Source organism: Grosmannia clavigera (genome assembly GCF_000143105.1).
Source record: "Grosmannia clavigera kw1407 unplaced genomic scaffold GCSC_82, whole genome shotgun sequence".
Taxonomy (NCBI): domain Eukaryota; kingdom Fungi; phylum Ascomycota; class Sordariomycetes; order Ophiostomatales; family Ophiostomataceae; genus Leptographium; species Leptographium clavigerum.
Genome location: NW_014040576.1, coordinates 877,768 through 904,873, shown reverse-complemented (window position 1 = coordinate 904,873; position 27,106 = coordinate 877,768). Strand labels below are relative to the sequence as shown.

Genomic DNA, 27,106 nt, shown 5'->3' with positions numbered 1-27,106 from the left:
TCCAAGCCTTGTTATTCTGATGGCCTCATGGCTCCTTGGTGCCATCTGGAGGCCCCACATAACGACCTTCGGGATATTCCCAATCAGCCAACAAACTAACTTTGTCATGTGCCATGTTTTCATTTGACTGTCGTTGCCGGAGAGAAGTGTTGCATTTATCATCGGCACCATCTTCTTTACCGTTGACACCATCGTTTTCAGTGCCAAGTCGCGTCTCATTTCCGTCCATTCCAGCCACACCTGCTGGTGTCTGTGCGCCTGGCCGACTTATGGCCAGTTGAACCATCTCTGTTCCTAGGCAACCCTCTTTATCCGTTCTTTGGACATCCTGGGGAGTTCCGTTGGCCGTACTGTCTCCATATCCCTCGCCATCTTTCTCAACAAGTACATCGTCAAAACCTTCGGAAACAACGAAGCGCCCCGCAACAAGCAGTACGTCGCTCATGTCACGGTCAGACAATTCATCCACGGACGCTTTGTTTGTCGCCATCGAATCAATGCTGTTAGACCGTTGTTGTCGCTTAGATGGCGATGTGGGTGGCTCGGTTGGCATTCGCTTCTTTTCGCGCGGTCCTTCACCAACCAGCTCCTGCTTAAAGAAGCGGTTATCAAAGCGAACAAATGTTCGTAACGAATCAGACAATGGTTCCAGAGTCTCATTTATCGCGGCATCATTTGCATAGACAACAATTGGCCTGTTATTATCCCTGAAAGCTGCTTGTTGTGCCATCTCTATCGATGTTTTCTGTACGACTGCTCAGTTTGAAGTCGCAAGGGGGGAACGAAGAAAAAGAAAAAAAGCCTACCTCAATGCGCACAGGTTCCGAGACAGATGCGGAGGAGGAGATCCGCCACCACTGATCGGCCCCATTCATGAGCACTTCATCATCAGTATCTGCCTTTAGCCGGCACATGTAGAATGTGCCGCTAGAAACTATGATGCCACGCAACCTGTAGCGATGGGTTGGATTCCAGTCATCCGCTGTAGCTGGGCCGGTGTTGCGTAATCTCAGTTGACGAAGAAGTTCCTCACAGGCTTCCTTCTCTTCTCGAAGCTCTTGGGGAATGTCAGATAAAAGTCCTGTAAACACATGATTGCAATAGCTTAGGCCCACAAGCTTACTTTGCAGTTTATTGCCGATGTCTGTTAGTTTTTTTCGGTGCACAGCAACTTCTGCTTGGATTGCCTTTTCCACCCTCAAATCCTCTGGAGCTGTGAGCTCGGTGACATCAACATCGGCCAAACTGAAGTCAAACTCTTCGGGCGTCCCCACCGATACCTCGTGTTGCTTCCAAAACGCAGCAGCCTTGAGTTGCCAGAGCTTCTGCATTCCTAGCCCGATAGCTTGCTCGGACAAAGTAGCCTGGCTTAGCGTGAAGTTACTCGACTTGTCTGTGAATGTGGCAATCTTGTTGCACATGTCATCACTCTCCTTAAACGCTTGACCGACGGACCGTAGCTTCAGCTGCAGTTGCAAAGCTAGCTGTCGGTTCTCCGCCGTATACCTGTCTGGAAAAAAAACTTCCGGGATTTCTACAGGCTGTTCGAGACCATCGACGCAAATGTTGAAAATCTGAATCATGCCGAGTCTGGTTGACACAGCCATCTTAGCCGTGGCTATTGGTTCCATCGACACACCCCCAAGATCCACCCAGTAAATGGTATCCAGAATGTTGTAGATATCTCGTAACTCTCCAAAGTATTGTCCCCTCTCAATCTTGGCGTCAAGAATCGCGTAGCTTTCAATATAAGTGCAATCGTCCTCGTCAGCGGCACCAACCAGACCAATATCCGAGAAAAGGGTTTCCGATATTTCAGGGGGATTGACTTCTTTGAAAAAATTGAAGAATAAGCGATCCGGTTTATCATCCCATAACTCTCCCAAGAGCTTAGCATTAGAGAATATATCAGCCGACCCATAAACCCTATCGGTGCCATCAAGAAATGCCATTATACGGTGTATCTCTTCGGTGAAATTTCGCGCGCGGTCATGTGTGGTTGCGATCCTCGATACCGATTCTTCCGCTGTTGACAATGCTCCTTCTTGTGATGACTCGCCTATCGAGAACGAGAGGCTTCCCTTCCACCAATCTGGATCCTGTCCATAATTTCTCGCTGGTTGTCCAGAACGCAAAAAAGTGTTACGAACTCCAGGCACGGAATGTAAGATGGTGAGGAGAGCATTAAGGTTGTATGTGTCGCTGCCCTCCTTCCGGCAGCGCAGAATGGCCGGTGTTCCAGGCGCTCGTCTCCTAGAAGATGGGCCCAACTCCTTGTTATCAGGCGTAGCCCTCACCATTGCCCACTGGTTGAGATCATATGTTTCTCGGTTGGCAGGGCCAAAAAAAAGGGCAGACTGGTATCAGCTTCACCACCAGTAACCCCAGATTCCTGTGGTGGGTGCAGACTTGAAACGGACGCAGCCAGAGCTCGTTGCAGTTCGGTGTCCTCTTCGGCTTGAGAGTTGTAAGTGCCTGCTTCGACCGTCAGTTAACTTTAGGGGCGCGGGCGGGGGCGGCGGGGGGGTGAGAAAGAGAAAAAAAGTCCTGTCGCAAGCGCTGTTGCAACATACTGATACGGTTTGCCTGCGTTGTCCAGTCTACCATCCGGCCCAGCGGTGATTGGGTCCGTGACGGCGGGCGTGACGGTGCGCCTAGGTGGTGCCCAGTAGGCGATACACCATGGATGATCGAAACATCGTCAGGTCCCTGGACGTTAAACTTGGGTAGACCGGTGTCATTGCTCGTGCCGTCACGATCGCTAACAAAGTGTGCCTCGTTCCATGTAAACATTTGGCGAAACTGCATAATATACGACGGGGTCAGCGTAAGCTTAATGAGCATTAAAAAGGGTCTAGTCTGCATTCTAGATCCCAAACAAACCTTGACCTCGTCGTCGTAAAATGCGGCTACCACGGCTTCCACATCACCAGCCTTCTCCTGTAGAGATAGAAATAGAGGGTGACGATTAGCCAAATGTATTTCTTTCGCCCTTTTCCCCATACACGAGTGATTTCGAGCAGTTTGATCCCGTACCCTCAGCGCAGAGACAACAAGCTCACGGTAAACAACAGGGTCTAGGCCAGTGAATTCGCAGACGCTGGCGACAGATGACTCATCTTGGTCAGCCATGATGTTTATCGAAATTTGAAAGAATTTAGGATCAGCCGTGATGCAGCAGGCAGCTACCGGGGCTGCCAGCTGAGCGTTCCACTCAAGCTCAGTGCAAACAACGCGTGAAGAACACGAATTAATTCAAGCTCTACGCCTGAGAGGTGGCGAAGATAAGAATCAGTGTCTGTGTTGTACTGGCGGGTCCTTGAAAGCGTCGTTTTGGATTTTGCGCGGCACTGTTTCCCTCTCATCTGCTTCGGTATTCCAACTAGTTTCCAGCCAGGCTTTTGGAACAAAGTGGCGTCGATAAAGGCAACGTTGAGGGTGTTGCTGTAACCAAGCGTCGTCAGCTTAGCGTGAGCGCAGTGCAGAGCAGAGCCACCAAAGTGAAACAAAAGACTATGCCTCAGGAAACGGAGCTTATGATTACTGCGCGGATAATGTCTGTATCCGGGCTGCTGTGCGAAAGCGCACAGAAACCAAAGCTCTGCATTAAGTGTAGTATCTTAGATGACGACGGCGGTTCGACCTCAAGTCTTGCATCAGCTAGGGCCAGCTGTTAATCAGAGAGGGGTAATATCGTGGACAGTGCACTACTAGCTTGATTACTAACTACGCATACAGGCACGGGTTTGCCGTGGCTGACCGCTAAACAGTCACGTGGCCCGTACATTCAGTTCCAACCCGTCCACCTAGCAATTCCCTATGCTCTTTTTTCGAAACTGCAATTATTGTTGTGTAGTATTGTTGAAAGTAAAAAAAAAGCATTTACCTAGCTACACAGATTCGTACCGGAAAGATGTACCCGTTATGGCCTCCTGCTTTAATAAACGCCTGATAAAAGCATCACCATCCCTCTCGCTATGCTGTTAGACTAATCTAGCCGTGTGAAATCGAACCTGCCTTATGGGTGCTATTTGTCGTCGTCACTCTCATCGTCGCCATCCTTTCTGTCTTCATCTCCGAAGTCGCCCTCTTGTTCATCTTCGTCTCCAGTATCGCTGCCAAAGTCCAACTCCTCATCCGTCTCGGCCCAAAAAGCGTCATCGTTGACGGTTGCTTTCGGTGGCTCTTCTTCGAACTTTGTAGGCATAACAAAATCTGGCGGAATATCCTTTTTCGATCGATCCACAGCGGAATGCGCCCGTGCATTGTACAAGGAGCGGTTATCACGATACAATACGCCGGCGTCGACGTTTGCAGGCGACGAGATTTCCGGGTTATCTAGCAACAACAACACCGAAAGCAATACAGACTCGACTCCTTGCAGTGGCGACCACCGCTCCCCTGCGGCTTCACCGGACATGATGTCCTCGCCTGGTTGATGCAAAATAGAAATGCACAACTGGCCATCGGGGTAAATATTGGGATGGAAGATCGCCGGCGTGAAGCGGAACGTAGGCGGTTTATATGGGTATTCATTCGTGAACCGTATCTCTACCTATGCATCGAAGTCAGTCCACATAGCATTCTCGATTTGCTCTACGTTTTGCTCTTACATTGAAGTAGCCACCGTGAAAAGCACTATCTGGGTTGATAACCATAAGGCCTAGGTGCCATCGAAAAAGGTCGTCGGCCTTGGGAACTTTGTCAGTACGCTTTGAAAAGGGCTGTATCGTCAGGCCGAGAGGCCGGCCTTCGTGATCTACGAGAGTAGTCAAATACCTCAATATTCACCCATTTCTCGTTCTGTAGGGCATGAAGCTCCGACATGAGCCGTTGTTTAGCTCCACTCATTTTCGCTATTATATGATAGGAACTAAAGCGATTATATCAGAGTTGGTATGGGCAGCAAGATGGAGAAACACGACAGGAGAAGTGTCACTGTGTGAAATAGCGGTAGCGTACAGATGCCGGTCGAGTACGGCATACGCCTTCTTTGTGTTAGCTATGTGGAAATCAGCTGTGATCAAGAGGCAGTAGTGAACGGTGGCGTTGCGAGAATAAAATCGGCGTATCCAAATATATCATCGTGAAGAAAAGACAATTAGGGGCTTACAAAAATTATAATAATAATAAATAATAAATAATAAAGGAACAACGCAATCCTAATCGGAGAATTGGCCGTGTGGCGAGGGAGGGGTTGGTACTATGCAGGTGTGGGCAAATACCACGCCAGTACCGGGAAACGCGCAATGTACCTGCTACCTCCACATGTCTACAGGCTTTTGCAGGTATATGGCAAGTACGGAGTAATACAGTGTCATCAAGTAAAGTTACGAGTCGATACCAATTCAGTCTAGTAAGATACGCAACAATAAGCTCATACTCGGGCATTGCAGAATGCACTCCATAAGATGTCTGGGGGGGGTGGGGGGGGGTAATAATCCGTAGAATGTATTCCGTACGTTCGCTGCTTTTTAAGTAAGTATAAAGCTGAACGGTACAAGAGCTGGGGCAAAGTGCACCGATATCATGCTGCGATCGGCAAACGCTGGTTAGCTCTCATGGTCCCATAAATACTCCGTACTCGCAAAGTTCCCACACAGCATTGCTTAACACTTACTCCGTACGGAGTACCCCAGAAAGTTTTGATCCTTCTTTTCTTTTATTACTGTTTCAATATGACGATGTGCAGAAAATCGGTCCTCGTCACAGGCGCATCAGGCCTTCTAGGCCGGCAAGTCGTAGAGGTTTTCGAGCAAAGCAATTGGGCTGTGACCGGCACTGGCTTCTCCCGAGCAAATGGCAAAACCTTGATCAAGGTTAACCTGGAAAATTCGACCGAGGTGAAAAGCGCCCTCGATGAAGTGAAGTACACAATTCTACATGCTTCCAACACGTACGCACATTTAAAGCCCAAGCAAATACTGATTGGTAGCATAGGCCAGATGTTGTCGTTCACTGTATGACAGTTTGCGCAATCGACGAGGAATCATGTTTTGCTAACGGCCGACAGGTGCGGCCAACCGCTTCCCCGACAAGGTCGAAAATGATCCCGAAGGTACACGCCGCCTCAATATTGAGGCATCCAGGAAACTAGCTCAGCTGTGCGCATCCCGTGGGATCACACTAATCTACATATCCACCGATTACGTCTTTCCCGGCAAGCCTGGCGAGGCACCGTACGAGGTTGAAGCAGCACCGGCGCCAACGAATTTGTATGGACAGACAAAGTTGGACGGTGAGAGGGCCGTCCTTGGTGTCTACAACGAAGCACAGCAACTGGAAAAGACGAAGAAGGGTCATGCAGTTATTCTGCGAGTTCCGGTGCTGTATGGCCGGGTAGAGAAGCCGGCTGAGAGCGCCATCAATGTACTCATGGACATTGTGAACAAGGTGCAAGCGGAAGGGGTCACAGTGAAGATGGACGACTGGTCGATCCGCTATCCGACAAATACGGAAGATGTGGCGCGTGTCCTGAAAGGTAAATCCCTTTAATTGGTAGCGCAGAGAACTCGAAAATAATAGTCTTGGTAAAGCCCGTTTTATCTCTCACTGACCTCGCTAGATATCGCTACCAAGTATACCGAAGCAGTTGATGCCGACCTGCCACCGGTTTTACAGTTTTCGAGCGAGGATCGGTTTACCAAATACGAGATTTGCCGACTCTTTGCGGAGACATTGGGTGTTAACATTGACCGCCTATTACCTGACCCAACCGGCGGTAATACCAGCTCTATACAGCGACCATACGATTGCCACCTTAGCACGAAGGCCCTCAAGGATCTGGGGATCGATGTGCACACTCAAGATTTCAGGGGCTGGTGGCGGTGGCAGACAAAGGCATTTCGACACTGAAATCGATAATCATGTCGCGCTGCTTACGACGTATAGCGGCGGAGTACTCCGTACTCCCTCCGTACCAGTCGCAAGGTGGGCCCACTTCTCCCTAAATGACTTTTCATTACGGGCGTTTCCAGCGCGAAACAAGAGTTGCACCAGCGGGGGTCCTAAAAGCAGAAAAATGGCGCATACGGAGTATCTTACTTACCACTCTGTAAAGAATTGGGTAATACTAGTCAGCCTTGCCGTTATCGTTTAGCTCCAGACAGAGGCATAAGTAAGATACTTAAAGTACGGAGTACACACAGACAAAACGCCTCGAGCGTTATTTAGGCTCCTTCCCATCCGTCAGGCACATAATCTAGCGGCGAGTGCAATACATAGTAGTACATATACTGTACTTTCTAGACTTGATGTTCGATCAAGGGGTATTGTGGAGACGGGCTTACGGGCCAACCAGGCAGTGGGATTGTTGTGTCTGTCTCTGCGCGTAATTTCTTCTTCCCCAGAGGTCTTCACCCTGCATAGAACGAAACCTTGAATGTGGGGTGCTAGAACTCCCTGTGGCCTTCCAGCCGCACTCTGGAACAGTAGGCGCGGAAAATAGGGAGTGAAAGTGGGGAGCAGAGTTTGCTTCGACTCGCATTCCACCAACTACTACAGAGGAGGTAGTACTCCGTACTCTGTAGAGCCGTCTCATTAAGGTTTTTTGAAAACTCTGTTATAATAGCAAGTGCAATGTAAGAATCTCTTTCTTAGATCTTACATCCTTATTGACCTCTTGCCTCTTCTTCTACCGCCAAATCGCTGTACTCACCTTCACTTCCCGGCGGCGAGGAAAGCGTGCATGGCAAGGAGGATGGAGAATTGTTTGGCTACTTATTTGTAAGACCAAACAAGCAAACTTCGATGAGTAGAGTTGCAGCAGTTTGTGGCACGCGATAAATAAGCAGGGTCTGCTCTCTGTCTATTTTGCTTCCCTCAACACGCGTCTATTTCGTCTTTATATCTGCTTAGCATTGCGCTTGTCCCTACACTGTCAGGCGCTCCTTTTTGTTATTCCTCCATTCGACTCTCGTTGTACCTGCAATGCCGGTTACGACTGAGGCGTCGCCGCCAGCACAGAAGCTGACCCGGTATCGTACCATCCGGGGCAGAAACGTTCCAGAGTCGCGACGTTATGTTGAGCCGGAACAGAAACGCGCCGCTGGCGATGAAGTCGATTTTTGCACGAGACCTCCACCGACTGTGTCAACACTGTTACCCGCAGCACTGAAGACAATGAATGACAGGACCCTCCCACCTCCGGAGGCTCTAGCTCGGCACCCTGTTCAGCAAATGTCTCCTACTTTATCAACAGCTATTGATCGGCCAGCCGAGTCTGCGTTGCCAACGTTGCTGGCTACAACACTGCCTCCAAAACCTGCTGGTTTTGCGACTGGCCGGACCCATAGCGTCAAGGTTGCCAATGGTTCGAGTACCATCGACGCTGACGAAGCCGCTCAGCGAGACGCAAACACTGAGATGCTCTTGGCGGAGCAGAAAAGAAAAGATCTCGAGCGCCTGCAACTCCAGCTCGAAAACCACCAGCCCGTTGCTTCACCCCCCCGGAGCACCGCCCGCGATAAGCTTGCATTTTTGTCGCGCCGGCTTGGGCAGCGAACCATTGCAAGAGACGACCTGTCGACCCCGGCGGTTTCGAAGACATCGACCGGTCCTTTCAAACTATCAAAGCTAGCCGGTGTCTCCTTCGATACCCCTGTGGCAACGCCCCGGACACAACCTTCAGAAGAGCAAAGCGTTGGCCACCTGAAAGACGCATCCTCTGCACCCGATAGTGGGACAGCTCGTGTAGGTTCTGGCTATTGGTCACTAGTTTCGCATCTTGTCTTCGTTCTCATTATAATATTTCTCAGGAGGTTTTAGTTCGTTTTCGCCAAGTTTCGCGCAAGGTCGCTGTCCGTCCTGAAACAACAGTTGCCGATATACTCCAGTCCAGCTCCGGCTTCCTTCAACTCGACAGCAGCAATGATAGCAGCTCACTCGTTGAGAGCTACTCCCGTTTTGGGCTAGAGCGCCGGCTCAGGCGTTATGAGCGCATCCGCGACATAATGAACACATGGGATCGCGATACGGACAATAGTCTAGCTATCGTTGGAGCCAGCAACAGCATAACCGCTGATCTGGATGGACGTGGGTCCGCCGACGCTCGCAAGGATGATTCTAGCGACTCCGACATGGCCGTGGATGCTGACCTTGAATTATCTTCGGTTCGGCAAGATAAGAACATGCCGCCACCAGGTATTGCATTTATTCAAATGTACCACTCACAGAAGCTGGGCCGCTGGAACAAGCGATACATCTCTCTGATGGATGACGCGGGGCAGGTGATTGCTTCCAAGAAGTCGGATGCAATCCGCCTGGCCAGCTTGGCGACCAGCGAATATGGTAGCAGCAATGATTTTCAAAGTCTCTGCCACCTGTCCGACTATGATATCTATCGTCCTACTGAGGCGGAGATGCGCAGGCACATTAAGCCCCCGAAAAGGTTCTGCTTTGCTGTGAAGAGTCAACAACGCACGGCCGTCTTTGTCAATATGGATAATCTTGTCCATTTCTTTTGCATAGACGACCCGATGCTAGCTCGGGAGTTTTACAATCGCGTCTTCGCCTGGCGCAGCTGGTACCTCGTCAACCGAAAGCTATCCTTGGCCCCACAAGATACAACCACGAACACTCGACAACAGCATCAGCTCACAATCCGAGCCGGCGAGTCACCTTCTTACAGTAATGTCAAGCTTGATCTTACTTCACGTCAGCCTCCCGACGTGGGTTTGCGGGTGAAGGAAAGCGATTACACTGCCGATACTCGGAGGACGGGGAACGCAAATGAATTCGCTGCTGGAAGTCTTTTGGGTTCCGCCTATGACAGCCGGAAGAATGCAGAGCCAGCTAAACAGAGCGAAGTTAAGGTCCAGGCACCAGACGGCGTACAGACTCGTATGCTACCTTTCACAGAAGGTTCACTTCTGGGCACTGACCGCTCGCTCCCTGCTGCTCCCACGGCTGCCAATTCTGCTTTAACTCCGACCTCTGCCACTGCGGCAGCCAGTCGACACGAGCCGTCTTCGTGCTTCCCATCGGCAACAGAACATACTGCGCGGAACCATGACCAGCCAAGCCGCAGGCCGGCTGCATCTTCGCGGCCGTCTTCTTCGTCCAGTACCTCGCAGCAGCAGGCTCTTTATCTCTCCGCAGGGAAGCTTTCAGGACCAACTCACGTCAAATCTCCTCCAGCCTCTATGCACCGAGGTCGCCAACCGTTTGTCGACTCTGAGGTTTCTATGGACCGCCAGCAATCCCTACGCCGCGCCACCTCCCACACATCCTCCTTCCGGTATGAGCAACAGCAACACCCACGGATGCCAGCACCCCTTATCGACCTGACACCCAAGTTCCAAGAAGCGCCACAATGGTCCTTGGAACATCGCGGACGTGGCGTGCGTGCTCCTCCAGGTATCACACACCTGGTCGATCTAGCCACCAGATCAACCGGAGGGGGCGACCCTACATTTGAGCCCGCAGCTGCCCCTCTCCGACGCGATGGCACTGATAGCACACCGCCTACGCGCTCTAGGACTGTGCGTGCACAAACCATGACTTCAGCTTCGGCGGCAGGGGCGGCCCGGTTTGCTCGTAGCCATCATACGGTCCATCACTCCTCTCGTTCTAGAGATCCCCCCCCTATGCCACTACTCTCCAGGATCTCTGCGGCTTCCTCTTCTGCACTCGATTCTACGATCACCTCCCATGAGTGAAGCACAGGACTGATGTATCACAAAGTGCGTTGGGATGGATGAACAGTACTCGATGGATCTTTTACATTAACGTTGACGAGTCAATGACACGGCCTCGGTCTTTCTTTCTGGAGGGGGAGTTGTTCATGTTTTGGAAATGCACACAAATGTGCAGGTGGCTTAAAGATGTTACGAGAAGTCCAGGTTTGGCCAGGACAGAAACCCTTTCTATATCTATCGTTTCATATCTTTATAAAAAGAATCCCTCTACGGACAGATTTCTTCGCTGAATTGTTTGCAAAATAGTTACGAGGCTAGCGCATTACTTGCTGCGCTTGTATATTTTGGACAGGAAAGCCTCGAAGACCCCCTTCTTCAGACCCTTGCTCTCGTCAACCTTGGCAATCTGTTCATGGAGTCCACTGACACGTTCCTCTTCATAGTCCTTATACAGCTTCTCCAAGTTGAGCTCATCGTACAGCTTCTTGACAACAGCCTCATGTGTTTTATCCTTGCGTCCATAGTTTGCCTCGAGCACTGCCCGCTGCTCAGGCGTAACCAGTTTTAGTGCCTGGTTTACGAGCCACGAACATTTGTTGTCCATAATGTCAGTGCCAATTTTGCCAATGTGTTCCGGCAAGCCAAAGTTGTCGAGGTAGTCGTCCTGCACTTGAAAATACTCGCCCATAGGAATCAAAATACTCTCAGCTGTCTTTAGGTTTTCCGGTGTTCCCAACTCGAGTAGATGCAATGCCAACGCCACCGGTAGATAGAATGAATAGTAGGCAGTCTTGTAGATCACGATGAATCTGTATTTTTCGAGACTGAAGTTGTTCAGATTGACGATGTCCTCTGGTGCCGTCAACAAGTCCGTCAGCTGTCCGAGCTCAGTCTGGAAAGTCACCTCGTGAAACAGCTCGATCATATCCACGTAGGACGGATGCGAGCGGAAATGCTCGCGAAGCAGAGTGTAGATAGCGGACTCCAGCATGAACGCATCGTTAATAGCAACCATTCCTACACCCTCCTGTCTGTACCAGCAGGGATTGCCGCGGCGCGTGATGCTGCTATCCATGATGTCATCCGAAATAAGGAAGAAAGCTTGCAAGAGCTCGGTCAGCCAACCGAGAGTAGCGGCCTGGAAGTACTCTTTTTCGGTCAATGCGCGGCCCAACAGGACCGACACCGAGTCTGGCACAGACATGCCTCGGTTGCACTTCCCGCCCAAGGGGTTGGTCTCGAGACTCTGAAAAGAGCAGTCGGTTAGGACGTGTAAGATGACAGAAACATGCGCATATGGAACTAGTCAGAGCCAGAAAGGCTCACCTTCTTATACCATTGCAGGTACTCCTCGGGGAGGCCGTACTTTTTGGCATGTCTAAGCAGCGTCTCCTCGAGCTTCGGAAAGACAGCCTCAAACTCCTTCAAAGTCGTTTTCTGTGTCATTTTGAAATCAATTGTGCAATGGTGGTACCCGCGACTTGCAAGACTGATATGTCCGTTGTTAAGGAATGTGAAAGGGGGATTGTCAACAGGCGATATTATATATTATTATGGTGGGGGTGTTGGTCTGGGCGGTGAGCCAAAACAGGAAATGAGAGCGATTTGCCAGAAACTTTAAGACGCGTTTCGTAAGATACTACCGCATTGCAGTCCAAACGCAAGACGATGCAGAACACTTCAAACCAGCTAACCTTTGTGCCGGCCTAGAAAAAGAAATTTACGCCTGAGTGGGTAACACATGCAGTTGTAAAAGACGCGCTTGACGTCCTATAGTATTTGGTCTTCGCCGAGGAAGCAATTACAAGATAACAGCTCTAGTCACACACTAATCTCAGCACCGAACATTCAATCCACCTCGCCCTCCTTGTCCATGGTGCTCACAAACCAGGAGACGCTGCAGCTACGCTCGGCACTTCAAGATGCAGTTGTCAAGTGCTCGGAGCGCTGTTTGTACCAGTCGGCCAAATGGTGCATTCCTATTTCTTCCCAGCCCCTGCCTCTCTCTTCTAGCTCCTTGAGTTCTCTGCTAATATCTCCAGGGCTGCTGAGCTGCTCAATTCCATCCCCCAATCTGCAACAGAGCTCGGTGGCTATGGGCTACAGGCAACAGCTACGTCGACCCCACTGCTCGTCACCCAAAATTGTGATCCTATCGAAGCGCGACTTGAGGGGGCTGAGATCAGCAAGTACCTTTTAGCCAAATCGTTCTTCGACTGTCGCGAATACGATCGGTGCGCGGCCATATTTCTTCCCGACTCGCTGCTATCTGGAGTGCTCTCGGCATTTCGTCAGGACCACCCAGACCTTTTTTCCGAAGATCCACGCCTAGCCTCAACTGTGGCGGATGAGCTTCAGGAGCACGAAACCAAACAACGAGGCTGTGCTGCCAATCTTCCAAGCCAACATCGGCAGGGCCATGGGAGTAAAACTAGGACGTATTTCGGCCAAGACATGTCGGCAAAGACAGCTTCTGAGGGGAAAGCTAGAAATAACGAGAAAGGAAGCGCGATCCCACTCGACGCTGAACCGGGACGTACTCTACCAGAGATCAGCCAGAAAAGCCTGTTTTTGGCATTGTACGCAAAATTAATCTCTGGCGAGAAAAAGAAGGATGAAGAAGTGGAAATGGTAATGGGGCCCCACGATACGGGCGACATTGCCAACAGACAGTTGCAAGTGATTGGAGCTTATTTACAGACCTGGTTCGAACAGAACCTGAATGGCGACGGAGAAAAGGTGGTCAGCCAAGGCTGGCTGGAGTATTTGTAGGAATGTCCCTATCGATCCATATCTCTATATGCAGTGCTGACATTTGATTTCGAAAGATATGGCATGGTACTGGCCAAAGAGAAAAATGAAAAAGAGGCGATGGAGTGGTTTATTCGCAGCGTGCACAGATTTCCCATGAATTGGGGTTGCTGGCAAGAGATGACCATGCTCATCTCCAGGGTCGACGAGGTATATCCACATCCACACGCATCCATGCTTTCTAAGAGTGACAGACTAACGCCGAGTTCCAAACAACAGCTGAACAAAATTGCACCGAAGCTTCCGCAGAATATTGTATCTTTCATGTTCCACTTGCACGCCTCTCTAGAGTTGTACCAACAGGGCCATAACTTGGCCACATCATTGGATCAGCTCCTCTCCATCTTCCCCAACTCTTCATTTTTGCTTACGTGCAATGCTTTGTTAGCGTACCACAGCAAAGACTTGATGGCCGCAGAGCAGCGCTTCAGCACCTTGCTTTCGCAACACCCACACCGTCTGGACTCCTTAGACCATTATTCCAACATCTTGTACGTTCTCAATCTGCGCCCTAAACTTGCCTTCCTCGCCCATCTCTGCTCCAGCCTGGACAAATTCCGACCAGAGACGTGTGTGGTGATTGGGAACTATTATTCCCTCATGTCTTCTCATGAAAAAGCGGTGCAATATTTCCGAAGAGCTTTAGCGCTTGACCGATCCTGCCTCTCGGCGTGGACGCTTATGGGCCATGAGTTTGTCGAATTAAAAAATACACATGCGGCCATAGAATCATACAGGCGTGCTGTGGACGTCAACCGTCGGGACTACCGTGCCTGGTACGGCCTCGGCCAAACATACGAGGTTCTTGAGCTCCACACATACGCCTTATGGTATTATAAGAAAGCTGCGGGACTTCGGCCTTGGGACGGCAAAATGTGGATGGCCGTCGGGTCTTGTCTACAGAAGATGGGGCGCGAGCGCGATGGTATAAAGGCCCTCAAGCGAGCCCTCTTGGCGGATGCGAATTACGACTCCACTGGGGCTAATTTTGGTGGCAATGTTGACAATAACGGTCCCCGGGGAGTGGCAGGCCACCTTGACCCAGAGGTTCTATTGCAAATTGCCAGTATGTACGACCAACTGGGCGATAAAGACGAAGCTAAGGCGTACATGGAGCTGTGTATGGCTCAAGAGGATGGCGAACAAGATGTCAGCCTGGGCGAGTCCGTGGTGCTACATCGGGAGTCTATGGGAGGTGGAAAAGACGATGTCGATCGAGACAGAGATGGTGGCACGAGTGGTGAAGGGACCGGGGTGACCCCAGCTACCAGCAAGGCGCGTCTATGGCTGGCACGGTATGCGCTGAACGATGGCGAGCACCTCACAGCGTGCCGTCTAGCTCAGGAGTTGTGCCAGGATGGGGTAGAGGTAGAAGAGGCCAAGGCGTTGATGAGAGAAGCTCGGGCAGCACTGGAACAACAAAATGACCATGGAAGGAGTAGCAGCTAGAAAGTATGATTGGTCTCTAACACCGTGGGCCTGCCCGCAGCCTGCCTACGGCGATACTTTTGACCCTCGCAAGATGCAGATAGGCGTTACTTACACACGCTGTTCTCCTTCATTTTTTTGTGATCAAGGTATTGTATCGAGATCAAGGCCCGGTTTTCTCAGAGGTGAGCAGTACTTGCCTTCTCACACTGTACCACAATTCTCCCTACGAACAGCAGATGATGAACCCAGAAGAGGCAGACAATAATATATTTGAAGCGGCCTAAAAGGCGCCTGAGAAAGTAGACAACAAACCCCCGATACTAAACCACCCAATATGCTTGCTTGCTCGCGAAAAAGGGCAATATCATCCGCATTCACCCTGCTCACGAGATCTGCAGTACCATGGGCCCTGCAACGATTATGTCATCTGTGATGATGCCACTCAATGGTGCCTGGGTAGCGAGGTTGACGTAGACGATACCGGCAATCTCGCCTTGGCCGGGAACTGTACAGCCCTGTCCAGGTTTGAAGGCAGAGAAGGCAGTGCCGCCAAGGATGTTGCCGTTTGTAAAAGCGCAGAACTGGGCCGAGGCCGAGACCGACGATTCAAGGTTAATCATCTGTCCCGCTGCAGCCACAGCCTGCGCCCCAGTCGCCATGGCCAGCGATGGGAATGGCGTCAGGATCAGGTTCGAGCCGGTTGGGCAAGATTGGATAAATGGTGCGGCCAGGGAGAACACCTGCTTCGGTGACAGAGCAGTATCAAAGGCACCAGGAGCAGCAGCAGCGGCCGTTGCGACACGCACAAACGTCTGGTGGCGCGCCTCAAACGTGAGAATTGACGCGGCTGTGCTGAGAATAGACGGGCTTGAGATCAATGGGCTACCGCCTAGGTAAGCCGAGACACCGATGTTTTCCAGCACCGCCGCTGTGGTGATCATGGATTTTGCGTCAGTGAAGTTGAAGTCGTAGGTGCAGGGCTCGACTGGCTTCACGCCATTTTGGGCAATGGCAGACTGGAGCAAGGAGACGTGGGTCGCCTCGCTGGCTCCTACACCAACAAGATCATCAAACTGCTGCTGGGTCAGACCTAAAGAGAGGAAATCGGACTGCGGGAACTTTGCAAAGCCCTGTTGATAAAAGGACGTCTCCAACCATTCAAGAGTTAGGGCGCTAGAAACAAAGGTCAACAACGGCTCCTGTCAGCGAGTCGAGAAATATATTCTCATGTTTTAGTATGTATGCTTACAACTGTAGGATGTCGATATCAGTGAGGCCGAGGGCAGCAGCAGCAGCGTTCTGACGCTTGCTATACTCGTATATTTTCATCTGCCCAGAGCTGAACTTGGGCTGAGCTGGGAGTGCCCAGACAGCGGCAGTGAAGCCAACAATGGCAACGGCTGTGCTGCGAAGAGACGGCATTTCGAACTGATGAGACTGGTTTTATTCTGTCGTCGGTTGTTTTATTGTTTCTGTAGAACGGAAGAAAGCAAGACCAGCCTGAGTTTTGCCAAATGGCAATGTAGCTTATCTAGGATACGAAAGAAATAGAATTATGAAAATTAGAAAGAAGGGATAATGCCGTTGCTGAGCAAGAACAAGAGAGGTATAAAATCTGAAACAATCACCTTGGAGCAGACCAGTGCTCTGGGATAGAAATGAAAGACAGAATGAGTCTGAAAAGAGAGGAGATGAAAGGAAGATAAATGGCGGAAAGGAAAGAGGAAGAAAAAATAAGCTAGAAATAGGGGGTCGAGAAGTATTTTAAAGGAGAATACAGGAGCTGAAATTGCTCCCGGCTTGCTCCTTAAGAAGCCGGAATCAGCAGCAAACGAAGAGGCCGTCGTCCTCCATAGCTCACATGGCAGGGCGAGGCAATACGATGGGGCCAACTGCGGCTACTCCATGTTCCGAGAGAGGCTAAAAGCAATCGATACGGGGTCTTGGGTCCCAGAATGGGCATTTTTCTAGTCTAGGGAGCAAGGAGGACAGATGGCCGGGCTTTTGAGCTACTCATCACCTTACGTTGACCCTCTTGCAAGTAGACAAATCCGAGAAGGCATGTTCCAATTTGACGCATGCAATGCGGAATACGTAAAATCCTACAAAGTTTGCAGCGTTATTCTATCAGTTCAAGAAGGCAACCTTGGCCTTGGCCCAGTTTGATGTTATTTGAGATCGGACGGCTCCCCTGACCAATAAGGCAGTAGGGTATTGCGAGCAGCAGACGAAAGCATGGTTATGATGCTCTCTTTTAGGGATTAGATTGTATACTCCATACGGAGTACATACATGGTTTGCCTAGGAAACAAAAAGAACATAAAAAGAAAAGGCTCGCCCCGAGACTACAAAGAAGCCCCCCTGTAATACTCCGCATCTATACAGGGGTGGCACGGCTGTTGACACCCCGTGCTCGGCCTGTCTCATGTTGGTTTCGTATCTGCGGATCGCGTTGAGCCGCGAGATACTCGTCCCCAAGGGATAATTCGTGATGGGCGAAAACACATCCGAGTCGCAAATCCCATTCAATAGTATCAGGGGTTGTTACGTCCTTACTATATACTCCGTGCACGGAGGCACGAAATTGGCCTCGTCTCTTTTCCGCGCCCCCGCTTTCTCGGACGCATCCTTCCCTCCCCACTGGCTCGCTTCCAGCTTCTCTTATGTAACATGTTGCTGTTGAGGCATCTTGGCAGTCAGTGCATTTTCGCTTTGATACCGCACGAGCATTAGCACTGAGTGAGGGGCATGTTTAGCTTAGAACTCCTAGTTTGTGAGAATCTTACTACAAGAAAGCGAAACTCTCCCTTATTGCTCTTACGGAGTACTCACATATGGAGTATAGATACAGAGTTTCTCGTTCAAATTTCATGCATTGTACTGCAATCAGCCATAATTCCATCATGTTTCGGACGGATTAGTTATTCGTAAGTACGGAGTACATAATGTTGATTCGTCACTAAATCAACTGCTAAGCCGACTGCTAGGCAGGCTCAATATATGCTTTGCCAATGTCCATTCTGAACACCCACCTAAGAGTAAGCCTGATTGGTCCTTGAACAAGCCCAGCGTGCTCGTATGCGCATGGCTTTGCACTTCGGTATTTCTCGTGTTACTTTGTCTGTATAAAGTAATCCGTGAAATGGGCCTGCTACAATCTGCCAACTATGTGATAAAGTCGTCCTCGCGCTTATCTTTTCTAACTGAACACGCTCCTTGACCTATCTGGTCCCCCCATTGTCCAAGCTATCCAAATTGCCTACTACAGTCACAATATCTGTTGTATTCGCCAATTTGCCAATGTTAACCAAAAGGAGTAGCGAAAGCTTTCCTGCAGGTTGCAGCTCTCTACAGAGCGAACGGGTTCAGCGACCGGATAGTCAAACACCTGCAACTGACGTTAGCACATGAAATGGCGAGCTGGTATAATCGAGCAACACTCACGGGGGGCTCTTGCTCAGATCCGTTTTCAGAATAACCGGCACACGTGTCATCTCCGTCACATCTTGAATATACTCGCCGCCCTCCTCACGAAGCTTGAACATCTTCAAATATTTCTCCCTGTTGGTCAGGCGAGCCTCTGGCGTCTCTGCAGCAGGCACCTTTGAGTCTGACCGTGCCCGATGCAAAGCAGTTGCGTCCACAGCAGCCTCGAGCCGAGACGGCGAACCTGGCACGCTCTGCGTCGGCCTTTCTGCCAAAGAAGCGCCTGCCATTGCTTCTGTGATGTCAGAGCCGTTGTCGTCGTCGTCATCAAACAAAGCATCTGCATCGTCAGTTGAGATCGTGCCAGTGTCGATTTGCTTGCGCGCAGCCTCCTCGCGCTCCTTTCGCACACGCTCAGCCTCCTCGTGCTGTCTTGCGGCTGCAGCCGCATTTGAGACGCGAAGAGATGCAGCCGCTTTGGGCCGCTCGTCTTCTGGTACATACGCCGAGCTGGGAACGCCCTTTTCCCAATACAGTTCCAAAACACGTTTATCTTTCCGGAACTCGGCTTTCTTGAGGGGCAACTGGTCGCAGTGCACCCGCTTCTCGAAGCCCCACTCTGGAATAAGAACGTCGAAAGCAGACTCGTAAACGCAGACAACAACACCCTCGCTGATGAGGTCTCCGTTAGTCTCAAGGCGCTTCTTGTCCATCTTGCGGCAGGATTCAATGTGCACGCTTTGATCCTGAGCGTTTTGAGCAGAGTCTTTCTTCGTGTTGCAAGCCTCAATCGTCTTGACCAAGTTCTCAAGATCCTCCGCGTACTCAACCTTTCCATCAGAAAGGATGGAATCCAGTTGGCGGTGCACAAGGACATCGGCGTATCTACGCGTAGGGCTTGTGAAGTGAGTATAGAGCGGCAAATTGAGGGCATAATGGGGCCAGAGATGTTTTGCAGTCTTGCCAGAAACGTAGTACTTCGCCCGCTGCATCGCTTTCAGAAGCAGCGTCTCCATACCCTTCCGAATATCAGAATCTTCGACCTTGAAGAGGCTGTTTTGAAGTGTACCACTGCTAGTCGAGTCGATCTCGTAGCCTAGAGCAGTCATTCGCTCCACAATTGTTTGTAGGCGGCGTGGACTTGGTGCTGCTTGTCTGCGAAGCACTGCTTTATCCGGCAAAGCCTGAACTAGCCGTTGCGCAATGGTAGCATTGGCCTTGTGCATGAGCTCTTCGACAATCTCCACAGCCGTTGTAGTATCGAAAATATTATGCTCGATGGGAATGTTCTCATCATCTAGTTGCTGAAACAGCCTAAGAGGTGCAATGGGTTCACTTCCAGCACCGAGACGGGCCTCGCGAAACTTTTGCGTGACAAACTAATACAAAGAAGTTAGCAGAAGTCATACAACAGGTCGCCATCCGGGAAAGTATGCAAGCATACGTTTAAAATCTGGACATCTTTGGCAGAGACGGTATCATGCTTGAAGTCTTGCCCATGCGCCAAGGCATCGTTGATATGGTCCAGAGTCACTCTCCCGTGGCTTTTCACAATGCTCTTCCCGACCCAAATATCCCCTTCGGCAACAGTTACATTGTGTGGGTTGATCTGAAAGACAACGCTGACGGTAAGGCGGTCCTCGCCAGGGGTGAGTGAACAGAATCCAGCTGACAACTTCGGTGGAAGTAGGGCGCAGGTCCGATTCAAGAGATGAACCGCAGTTCCACGCTTCTTGGCTTCCCTATCGACCAAAGTATTTGGCTTGACGAAATGGGCAACATCTGGGACGTGTATACCGATTTCGACTTTCCCGTCCGGTCCAGAGGTCACATGCACCGCATTTCCCAATTCTGCAGAACCGTTCAGATCAATAGTGAACGCCTTTTCATCCCTAAAATCACGCCGTGATTTGATAGCAACGTCTTCTTCCTTCGTGATGGACCAGTCCTGGGGCGTGACGTTGCGGAGAACTGCATCAGAGAACTCATCCGACGCGAAGTTGTTGTCCCGTAAAAGCGCATCGGTCTCGACTTTGAGGTCACCCATTCGGCCGAGCTGCTCCACCAGCGTACCAAAGGGATGCAGTGATGTAATCGGCCAGCGCTTGATGCACGCCACAAAAATGCGGTCCGCATACTCCTGATGCTTCTCAACAAAATCACGAGGGGCTTGCTCTGTTGGAATAGCAATAAGCGGAACGCGCTTATCTGTTGGCTTAAACCACACAATCTTCGGCTTGTCCTGGTGCCGGCCGTCATGGTGGCGCCCAGAGCCATTCCCATCTCTCGCAGCCCGTTCTGCTTCTTGCTTTTCTTTAGTAGCTTGGCTGCTGGGTCGTAAAAGCCCAAGAGTGCCGGAGAACATCTGTCCAGCCACACGTTCGACAACGGCCACCACATGCCCAGCGTATAGTGGTTTCTGTTCATCATTGATCTCCTCTTCTTCAACAAGAAGTAAGCTCTGGCCCTCGACTTCCACGTCGTCGTTTTTCTTCTGAGTGGGACGCTGTCGAAGACTGCCACGGCGACGGATGCCACTCTCGGCATTAATGTTGTCATCGCTGTTCCCATTTCCCTGACCAGGCGCATTTCCAGAGTTAGAGCGAGTGTCGGTGATGTCCTTGCGTTTCTTTTTCTCCTCTTTCTCACGTTTCTGAGACCAGACTTCGTCCACATCCAATAGCTCGATCGCTACCAAATCACCCTCCAAAGCTCGGTTGCGGTCTTTGCTTCCACAGATGAAAATGTCGGCATCAAGAAGACCATCCTGTGTCGTGACATACGCATCACTCCGGTTCTTCTTGTTCACCCGGAGAATGCCAGATACCAGCTGGCCATCTCCGAGAAGGGCAGGCAGTGTGGCTTGCGGCAAATATGGAGTAAAGAGTGTCTTCCGTTGCTGCTGCTGCTGTTGTTGCTGAGGCGGTAGTTGTGCCGCATGTTGGCTTCCCTGGAGGCCAACAAATCCTTGATTGCCCATCTGGGCAGCTTGCAGGGCCTGTAGTTGATTTATTTGCACGGCACTAAGCTGCTGTCCGGGATAGACGCCTGGAATCACCATCTGGCCAGGCAGATGCATCAGTTGAGGTTGGGAAGCATACTGAAAGGCGCCAATGGAACCAATTGATTGGCCGCTCATCGAGCCGCGGGACCGATGACCCGGCTGGAACCCCCCTTGTTGCTGTTGTTGCTGCTGCTGCTGCTGCTGCTGCTGTTGTTGCTGTTGCTGTTGCTGTTGCTGTTGCTGTTGCTGTTGCTGTTGCTGTTGCTGTTGCTGTTGCTGTTGCTGTTGCTGTTGCTGTTGCTGTTGCTGCTGCTGTTGCTGTTGCTGTTGCTGCTGTTGGGTTATACCAATATTATCCTGCCCTTGGCTTTGGTTTCGCCAGTTCCCATCGAAATTGCGAGAAGAAGTCCGCGCGTGGCTTCCGCTACGACGCTGAAAATCGTGGCTCACGCCTTGAGCTGGATCGGCTGTGAAACTCCCCATGCCACCTCGACCCATCCCAGCACCTCGTCCAACAGCCATACTCTGACTCCGGCCGTGTCCGGACCCACGTCCGCGACCGGAAATTGTGTTGACTGTATTAGATTGGCTTTCAGGATTCGGGGAAGGTGCAATGATGGCAGAAGCGGCAGGAACAGTCTTGGCATCGTCCTCAGATTTATCAACCGTTGAAGTATTTGTTATGCCTGGAGCAGGAAATTGGAATCCAGAAGTTGTACGCTTCTGTTGGGCGATCTCAGCTGCCTTCTTTGCGTCAGCCAAAGCTAGGGAATGTCGCCGTTGATGACCACCGCCAGGCCCACCTCCACCACGGCCACCACGGTTGCTACCGCCCTCTCGGTTATAGTTTGTAGAATTTTCGAAGTTGCCGAAAGCAGATCCAGAAGCTCCCGAGGATGGAGCGGGAGGGGGTCCGACGCCCATGTTCGGAAGAGCGGATTGGTTACGGCGATGCGCGAGAGGTTGGGAAGGCAACGTCATAGCAACGTTTTGCTGTGGTAGTTGGGTTGGAAATTGAAAGCCTGCTTGAGGAGAGATATTCGCCATCGAGGGCTGCAAATGATTGAAAGCGCCTCCTGACCCGAGGCTTTGAGTAGGGGGAAGCATGCCCATATTAACATATTGCTGGTGAGTCGCCTGAATCTGCTGTTGTTGCTGCTGCAGGAGCTCGATCTGCTGCTGAATAGCAAGTTGATCCACTATTGATCGCCAAATCTGTCAGTTTGGCCGACACGAAACAACGGAACGTCACACCACGACGAGCCATGTGCAAGACGCGCAAAAAATAGTAGGTCGTTCACTACGATATAAAGTAAAGACATATAGAATAACATTGTAAATTATATACTTACTGTTCGTATTGGAGAACATGCTCATGAGCGGAGTGAGCTCCGAGGGGCTTCGTCGATGAGCGATGTGAAGTCGTCGGCCGGCTGATCCGGGCACGCCTCCCGAGGCAGGCTTCTGCTGTTGTTCCATGGTGACAAATTGAAGGATTGGAAATTGAAGGATTGGAAATTGGGGGTGGGCAATGTAAATAATGTAGTGCGGGTCAAGACCAGAAGACTTTAAGCTGATAGTGGGAGGGGAAAGGTATATTTTCAGTTATGTGGGTGCTGCCACTTTTTTTTTCTGTTGTTTTCTGTTGTTTTCGCTTTTGTTTTTTACTCGTTTGCAATCAGATGTTCACCGCTAAGACGAGACAAGCCGCCAACTCTGCGGATGACCGGGGATGATGGGCTCTGGGGTAAAGAGAGAACGTTGTGGATGGATGAATCAGGCTGTCTCAATCAAAGACTTGGGGCGGACGGAAGATCATCGGTTCCTCGTTCTCAACAAAGTAACAACTGCGCAGTGTTATAGATATATAGAGAAAGTCAGAGGCCGAGAAAGAGAGAGACGATGTCGAAGGAATGGAGAAGTAGATAATGAGAGAGATTTGGCGGAAGGGAAAGACACAGGGGGGATGGGAGAGGAGAGAAATTGGTGAAGGGTCGTAGGTGTCGTTGTCCCCAGCTCCTGGAGGATTTGTTGGTCCGTTGTTCGGTTGGGCGCCGCACCAGGACAGAAAGCAAAACGCCCCATAATTACAGTTTTAGCCTGCTACAGCACTCCTATTTCACCGCCCGGCAGAATTTGTAAGAAATGTTATATCGGTAGAGCTATCATACTAGTGAGATACAAGCGAAGGAACAGGAGAGCAGTTGTTGCTCAGTTGCGTCGTTGCAGCTCACCGTCCTTCATTTCGCGAATCCTGGTTTCCCGACCTTTTGAAACGGAACGGTCATGATAGAGATCTTTGGGAATCCTGAACCGCGCACACGCAAATCTCGTTCAGATTCGTCCAATTGTGCGCGTCTGGCTGTTTTCGACATGGCCAATTCATCTCCACCTTCTACGCGGCCCCAGAGGGAAACGCCTTCGGCAACTAGAAGCCAGAGACTTCCCTTTACTGGCCTGCCTGATGTATCTGATTTCCTTTCAGACACACGAAACTCACCAGAAGCCCATAAACGCAACTTCCACGACGCCCAAAAGGAGCATCAGCGTGTTCTCGAGGCTGCTCTACACGTCTATGAGCTGCACCAGTTAGCCGAGGCCAATCGTCAAATCGAAGAAGAAGAATTAAGACGGAGTGAACTAGTTGCTGAGGAGGAAAGGCGCATTGGAAATGAGCGCCAGGCGAAGATAAAGCAGCTAGAAGACGAGGCCCGACTGGCAGCACAGAAGGCTGCACCTATACCACAGCCTACAATCCCGGTTGTACTACCGCCTGCAACACTCCAGGCAGAGGCCCACGAAGAAGTCCCAGGAACGGACTCAATAGTGACAGCAGAGGTGTCGGCAACATCGAAGACAGATACTATCCAAGGTATCGAGCCTAACAACGTAAGGCAGGACAATTCTGAGTCTACGAACTCTCCAGTCAACACTCAAGCCAGAGCCGCACAGCTGAACGAGCAACCACCGACTCAAGTGCAGTCCTCCTTTCTTCCGCCGAGTGTCCGTACACCTTTCGTTGCAATCGGCCAGCCTGCCGCCGAAAAGACCAACAGCGCAACAGATGATGCAACCCCGTCGTTGCCCGCGGTTCAATATTCCAATATTGACCGCCACATACAAATTCACAAGAACTTAAAAAGCCTTCGAAAATTTGTGGTTGAGCAAGCGAAAACGAATGTTTCCTTGAAGCAACATATGGGGGAAATGAGAAGAGATATCCGAAAATCTTTCGGTCAGCTGACTAGTGGTGGATTGAAGGAGAACAAAATACCTGTAAGACCTACACGCGTGTTAACATCATTCTAGAAAGCGTTTGCTGACGTGGGTCATATCAGGTCGCAAGACTTGTAACGGTTCTTACAGCAGGTCTGAAAAATGTGCCAAGTGAATTGTTGGACCCGAATCAATTTCTCCTAGAGCCACGAAACGCCCCTGTCGAAGGTGCTGCACATAATGAACCCCGACTCCCTTCCTTGTACCTGTACCTTCTCAACATTATGGCAAAAGCCGCCATCTCACAGTTTATCAACGAGTCGGGGGCAGATACTCGAACGGCTGAGGCTATTGGCCAAGCCGTTGTAAAAGTATACTCTGAGAGCGACTTTCTCTGGCGTGGCAAGCCCATGATAGACATGCTCATTGCTAAATATCGAGTCGTCTGCCCCGTCTTATTTGGGGTCTACGGCAACGACCGAACAGAGCAGGGGCGAAGCATGGTAGGGTGGAAGAAAGAAAATGGCAGGTGGATAACCGAGCAGTATCACATGGATCGCATGACCGGCCTGGGCGCCGGCTTTGCGGCCCTGACATTGCGGGACTTCTCCAGAGTCAGACGGCCAAACCCTTGGCCACCGACTGTGTACTGGATGTCCTTAGCCAAGATTGTCAATACACCGCCCGAAGGGATGTCCGAGACGCAATGCTACGTACTGAAAGCGATGATTGCGAACAACGAGGCCCGTTTTATGGCATTTTACGGCAATGCTGCTGTTGCAGCCTTGAGATGTGCTCTTGTGGATTATCCGGCGCGTGCATCCAAATCAACCAGCGGCACAGAGACGCTCAAAGTTCTAGCCAAATCTATTGCTATGAAGACAGGGCTAAATCTAGAAACATTGTGAAGGAGCAAAGTGCGGAAGGCGATATGATGCAATAACTATGGGAATTTGGAGAAAAATATGTATTGAATGGGCGTTTGTTAGGACGGATTATTGCACAGGCTTTGGGTAGTGTGAGCCAAATACAGATAGATACTGTGATGTTATTATTCTTAGACTCTAATTGTAGGCTTGCATGTTTACGTACTTAGCTATTACACCAATGCTCAATGAACTTCATTAAAAAAACAACTGTATATAAGACGTTACGATCTAGGAGGAGGGCGTTCAGGCTTTCATAACGGTGCAAACTGAAATATATTCTTTATATATTATTCGCATACTTGCAAGTCGCATAAGCTCCCGGGCGTATTATAGAATCAGAAGCAGAACTAGTAAAATGATTAAAACAATGACTAAAACTCCGATGCAACAGCTGCTCCATCTGTCTTCATTTCTCCGTATAACATGCTGCAGTTTTTCCATGCCTGTCTGCAGCTGACCCCCTACACGGTCTGCTAGGTTGTCGGCCACCTCAAGCATCTCGTGCTGTTCTTCAAGCTCACGACCCATATCATCAGCTTGTCGGCGCAAGTTGCCCACTGTTTGGAAGACGCCATCAAGATGCTGGTCTTGGGAATGGAGAATCTGTAGCTGTTGTTCCCTCTCAAATTCGGCATAGTTGTCTTCGTTACGGCAATCATTTTGTCCGGCCATGTCCTCGCCTATCGCAAACGAACTTGGATCGGGCAGCATGTCCCCGGGACCTCCTCCGTCTACATTGCCCTTTCGTAATTTACGCGGTGCTTTTTCCAGCACTTCGCGCATATCGTCCACCTCGCCGCCAACATCCTGTACCATACGCTGGCGACGTGCAAGCTCATTTGCATCCAGTCCATAATGTGTCGGGTCCCCTTCAACGGCGCGAACAGAAGCTACCAAGTCTGCGAGGTCCTCAGCCAATGCTGCAAGCGCTATGTCGAGGTCGGCCCGCGCGGATGATAGCTCGGGGGATGTTCCCGCTGTCGTCAGTGATTGTATACGTAAATAGGACGCGAACAGCGGTCGCACAGATGTGAGTTGGGTGAGGACATCTCTGTTCCAAGTAAGCAATTAGCACAGTTTGATCGTCGATTGCCAAAGAAAGAAAATAGTAACGGGGAGGGAAAACGAACTCTTGAACCTGAAGAAACGGGTCGCCATCATTCGTAGAGGCCATCATGTTTTTGGTTGTGATTAAAAGCGCCGGATAGAGCCAAATAAACGACCAGGATAGGGTGAATTGGAGAGCGCAGTATGTATCTTATCTTACATACTCCGTAGTCAGATAAGATAATAATCAGCCCCACTTATCTACATAACGGTGGTATGTACGGAGTAGGCCAGGATGACCAGCCGTTGAAGCTCCGTTTACTACGGAGTACTCCGTAAGATATCTTACGTAAGATAAGATATTATCTTTGGTTAAATATCGAGCCAACTGCGTCGCTGGCTGTACTGGTTAAGAAAGGAACGACTCCTGCTTCACTGAAGTATTTTGCAGTATGCGTGAACAGTGCTTACACTATCTAGTTCTCCTGCTAACCGAATAGACAAAACGGAGAGTAACTTCATCTAAGATTCTTACAACCCCGTTGCAAAAGATAAAAAATACGGATGCTATATCGGCAGGCTTAAAAATGCAGCTTTGCAACTTC

At 50.4% G+C, this 27,106-nt stretch overlaps 9 protein-coding genes across 9 annotated transcripts; 3 read left to right on the top strand and 6 right to left on the bottom strand.

Annotated features, from left to right (window-relative positions):
• Window positions 1-25: 25 nt before the first annotated feature.
• CMQ_7918 (ubiquitin interaction motif protein) lies at window positions 26-3,132 on the bottom strand (the record flags this gene model as incomplete). Its single annotated transcript, XM_014313558.1, has 7 exons — window positions 26-745; window positions 807-1,057; window positions 1,124-2,306; window positions 2,384-2,475; window positions 2,574-2,802; window positions 2,884-2,940; window positions 3,037-3,132. The coding sequence occupies 7 exons, from the start codon at window positions 3,130-3,132 to the stop codon at window positions 26-28; spliced, it is 2,628 nt and encodes an 875-aa protein (XP_014169033.1).
• Window positions 3,133-4,027: 895 nt separating this feature from the next.
• On the bottom strand, window positions 4,028-4,984 carry CMQ_7867 (ubiquitin conjugating enzyme; the record flags this gene model as incomplete). Its single annotated transcript, XM_014313507.1, has 3 exons — window positions 4,028-4,555; window positions 4,614-4,759; window positions 4,963-4,984. 3 exons carry the CDS (start codon window positions 4,982-4,984, stop codon window positions 4,028-4,030), a joined length of 696 nt encoding a protein of 231 aa, XP_014168982.1.
• A 694-nt stretch (window positions 4,985-5,678) lies between these two features.
• On the top strand, window positions 5,679-6,855 carry CMQ_7933 (NAD dependent epimerase dehydratase family protein; the record flags this gene model as incomplete). The annotated part of the gene is made up of 4 exons (XM_014313573.1): window positions 5,679-5,869; window positions 5,941-5,960; window positions 6,014-6,481; window positions 6,566-6,855. 4 exons carry the CDS (start codon window positions 5,679-5,681, stop codon window positions 6,853-6,855), a joined length of 969 nt encoding a protein of 322 aa, XP_014169048.1.
• A 1,074-nt stretch (window positions 6,856-7,929) lies between these two features.
• On the top strand, window positions 7,930-10,654 carry CMQ_7866 (uncharacterized protein; the record flags this gene model as incomplete). Its single annotated transcript, XM_014313506.1, has 3 exons — window positions 7,930-8,691; window positions 8,835-10,481; window positions 10,604-10,654. The coding sequence occupies 3 exons, from the start codon at window positions 7,930-7,932 to the stop codon at window positions 10,652-10,654; spliced, it is 2,460 nt and encodes an 819-aa protein (XP_014168981.1).
• Window positions 10,655-10,959: 305 nt separating this feature from the next.
• On the bottom strand, window positions 10,960-12,083 carry CMQ_8020 (farnesyl pyrophosphate synthetase; the record flags this gene model as incomplete). Its single annotated transcript, XM_014313660.1, has 2 exons — window positions 10,960-11,883; window positions 11,964-12,083. 2 exons carry the CDS (start codon window positions 12,081-12,083, stop codon window positions 10,960-10,962), a joined length of 1,044 nt encoding a protein of 347 aa, XP_014169135.1.
• Window positions 12,084-13,544: 1,461 nt separating this feature from the next.
• On the top strand, window positions 13,545-14,897 carry CMQ_7806 (20S cyclosome subunit; the record flags this gene model as incomplete). The annotated part of the gene is made up of 3 exons (XM_014313446.1): window positions 13,545-13,598; window positions 13,668-14,017; window positions 14,186-14,897. The coding sequence occupies 3 exons, from the start codon at window positions 13,545-13,547 to the stop codon at window positions 14,895-14,897; spliced, it is 1,116 nt and encodes a 371-aa protein (XP_014168921.1).
• Window positions 14,898-15,262: 365 nt separating this feature from the next.
• Window positions 15,263-16,301, bottom strand: CMQ_7946 (rds1p-like stress response protein; the record flags this gene model as incomplete). The annotated part of the gene is made up of 2 exons (XM_014313586.1): window positions 15,263-16,052; window positions 16,129-16,301. 2 exons carry the CDS (start codon window positions 16,299-16,301, stop codon window positions 15,263-15,265), a joined length of 963 nt encoding a protein of 320 aa, XP_014169061.1.
• Window positions 16,302-18,227: 1,926 nt separating this feature from the next.
• On the bottom strand, window positions 18,228-22,788 carry CMQ_7873 (cell wall biogenesis protein phosphatase; the record flags this gene model as incomplete). Its single annotated transcript, XM_014313513.1, has 4 exons — window positions 18,228-18,267; window positions 18,324-19,684; window positions 19,750-22,508; window positions 22,662-22,788. 4 exons carry the CDS (start codon window positions 22,786-22,788, stop codon window positions 18,228-18,230), a joined length of 4,287 nt encoding a protein of 1,428 aa, XP_014168988.1.
• Window positions 22,789-25,781: 2,993 nt separating this feature from the next.
• On the bottom strand, window positions 25,782-26,631 carry CMQ_7817 (snare domain containing protein; the record flags this gene model as incomplete). The annotated part of the gene is made up of 2 exons (XM_014313457.1): window positions 25,782-26,505; window positions 26,585-26,631. 2 exons carry the CDS (start codon window positions 26,629-26,631, stop codon window positions 25,782-25,784), a joined length of 771 nt encoding a protein of 256 aa, XP_014168932.1.
• Window positions 26,632-27,106: the final 475 nt, after the last annotated feature.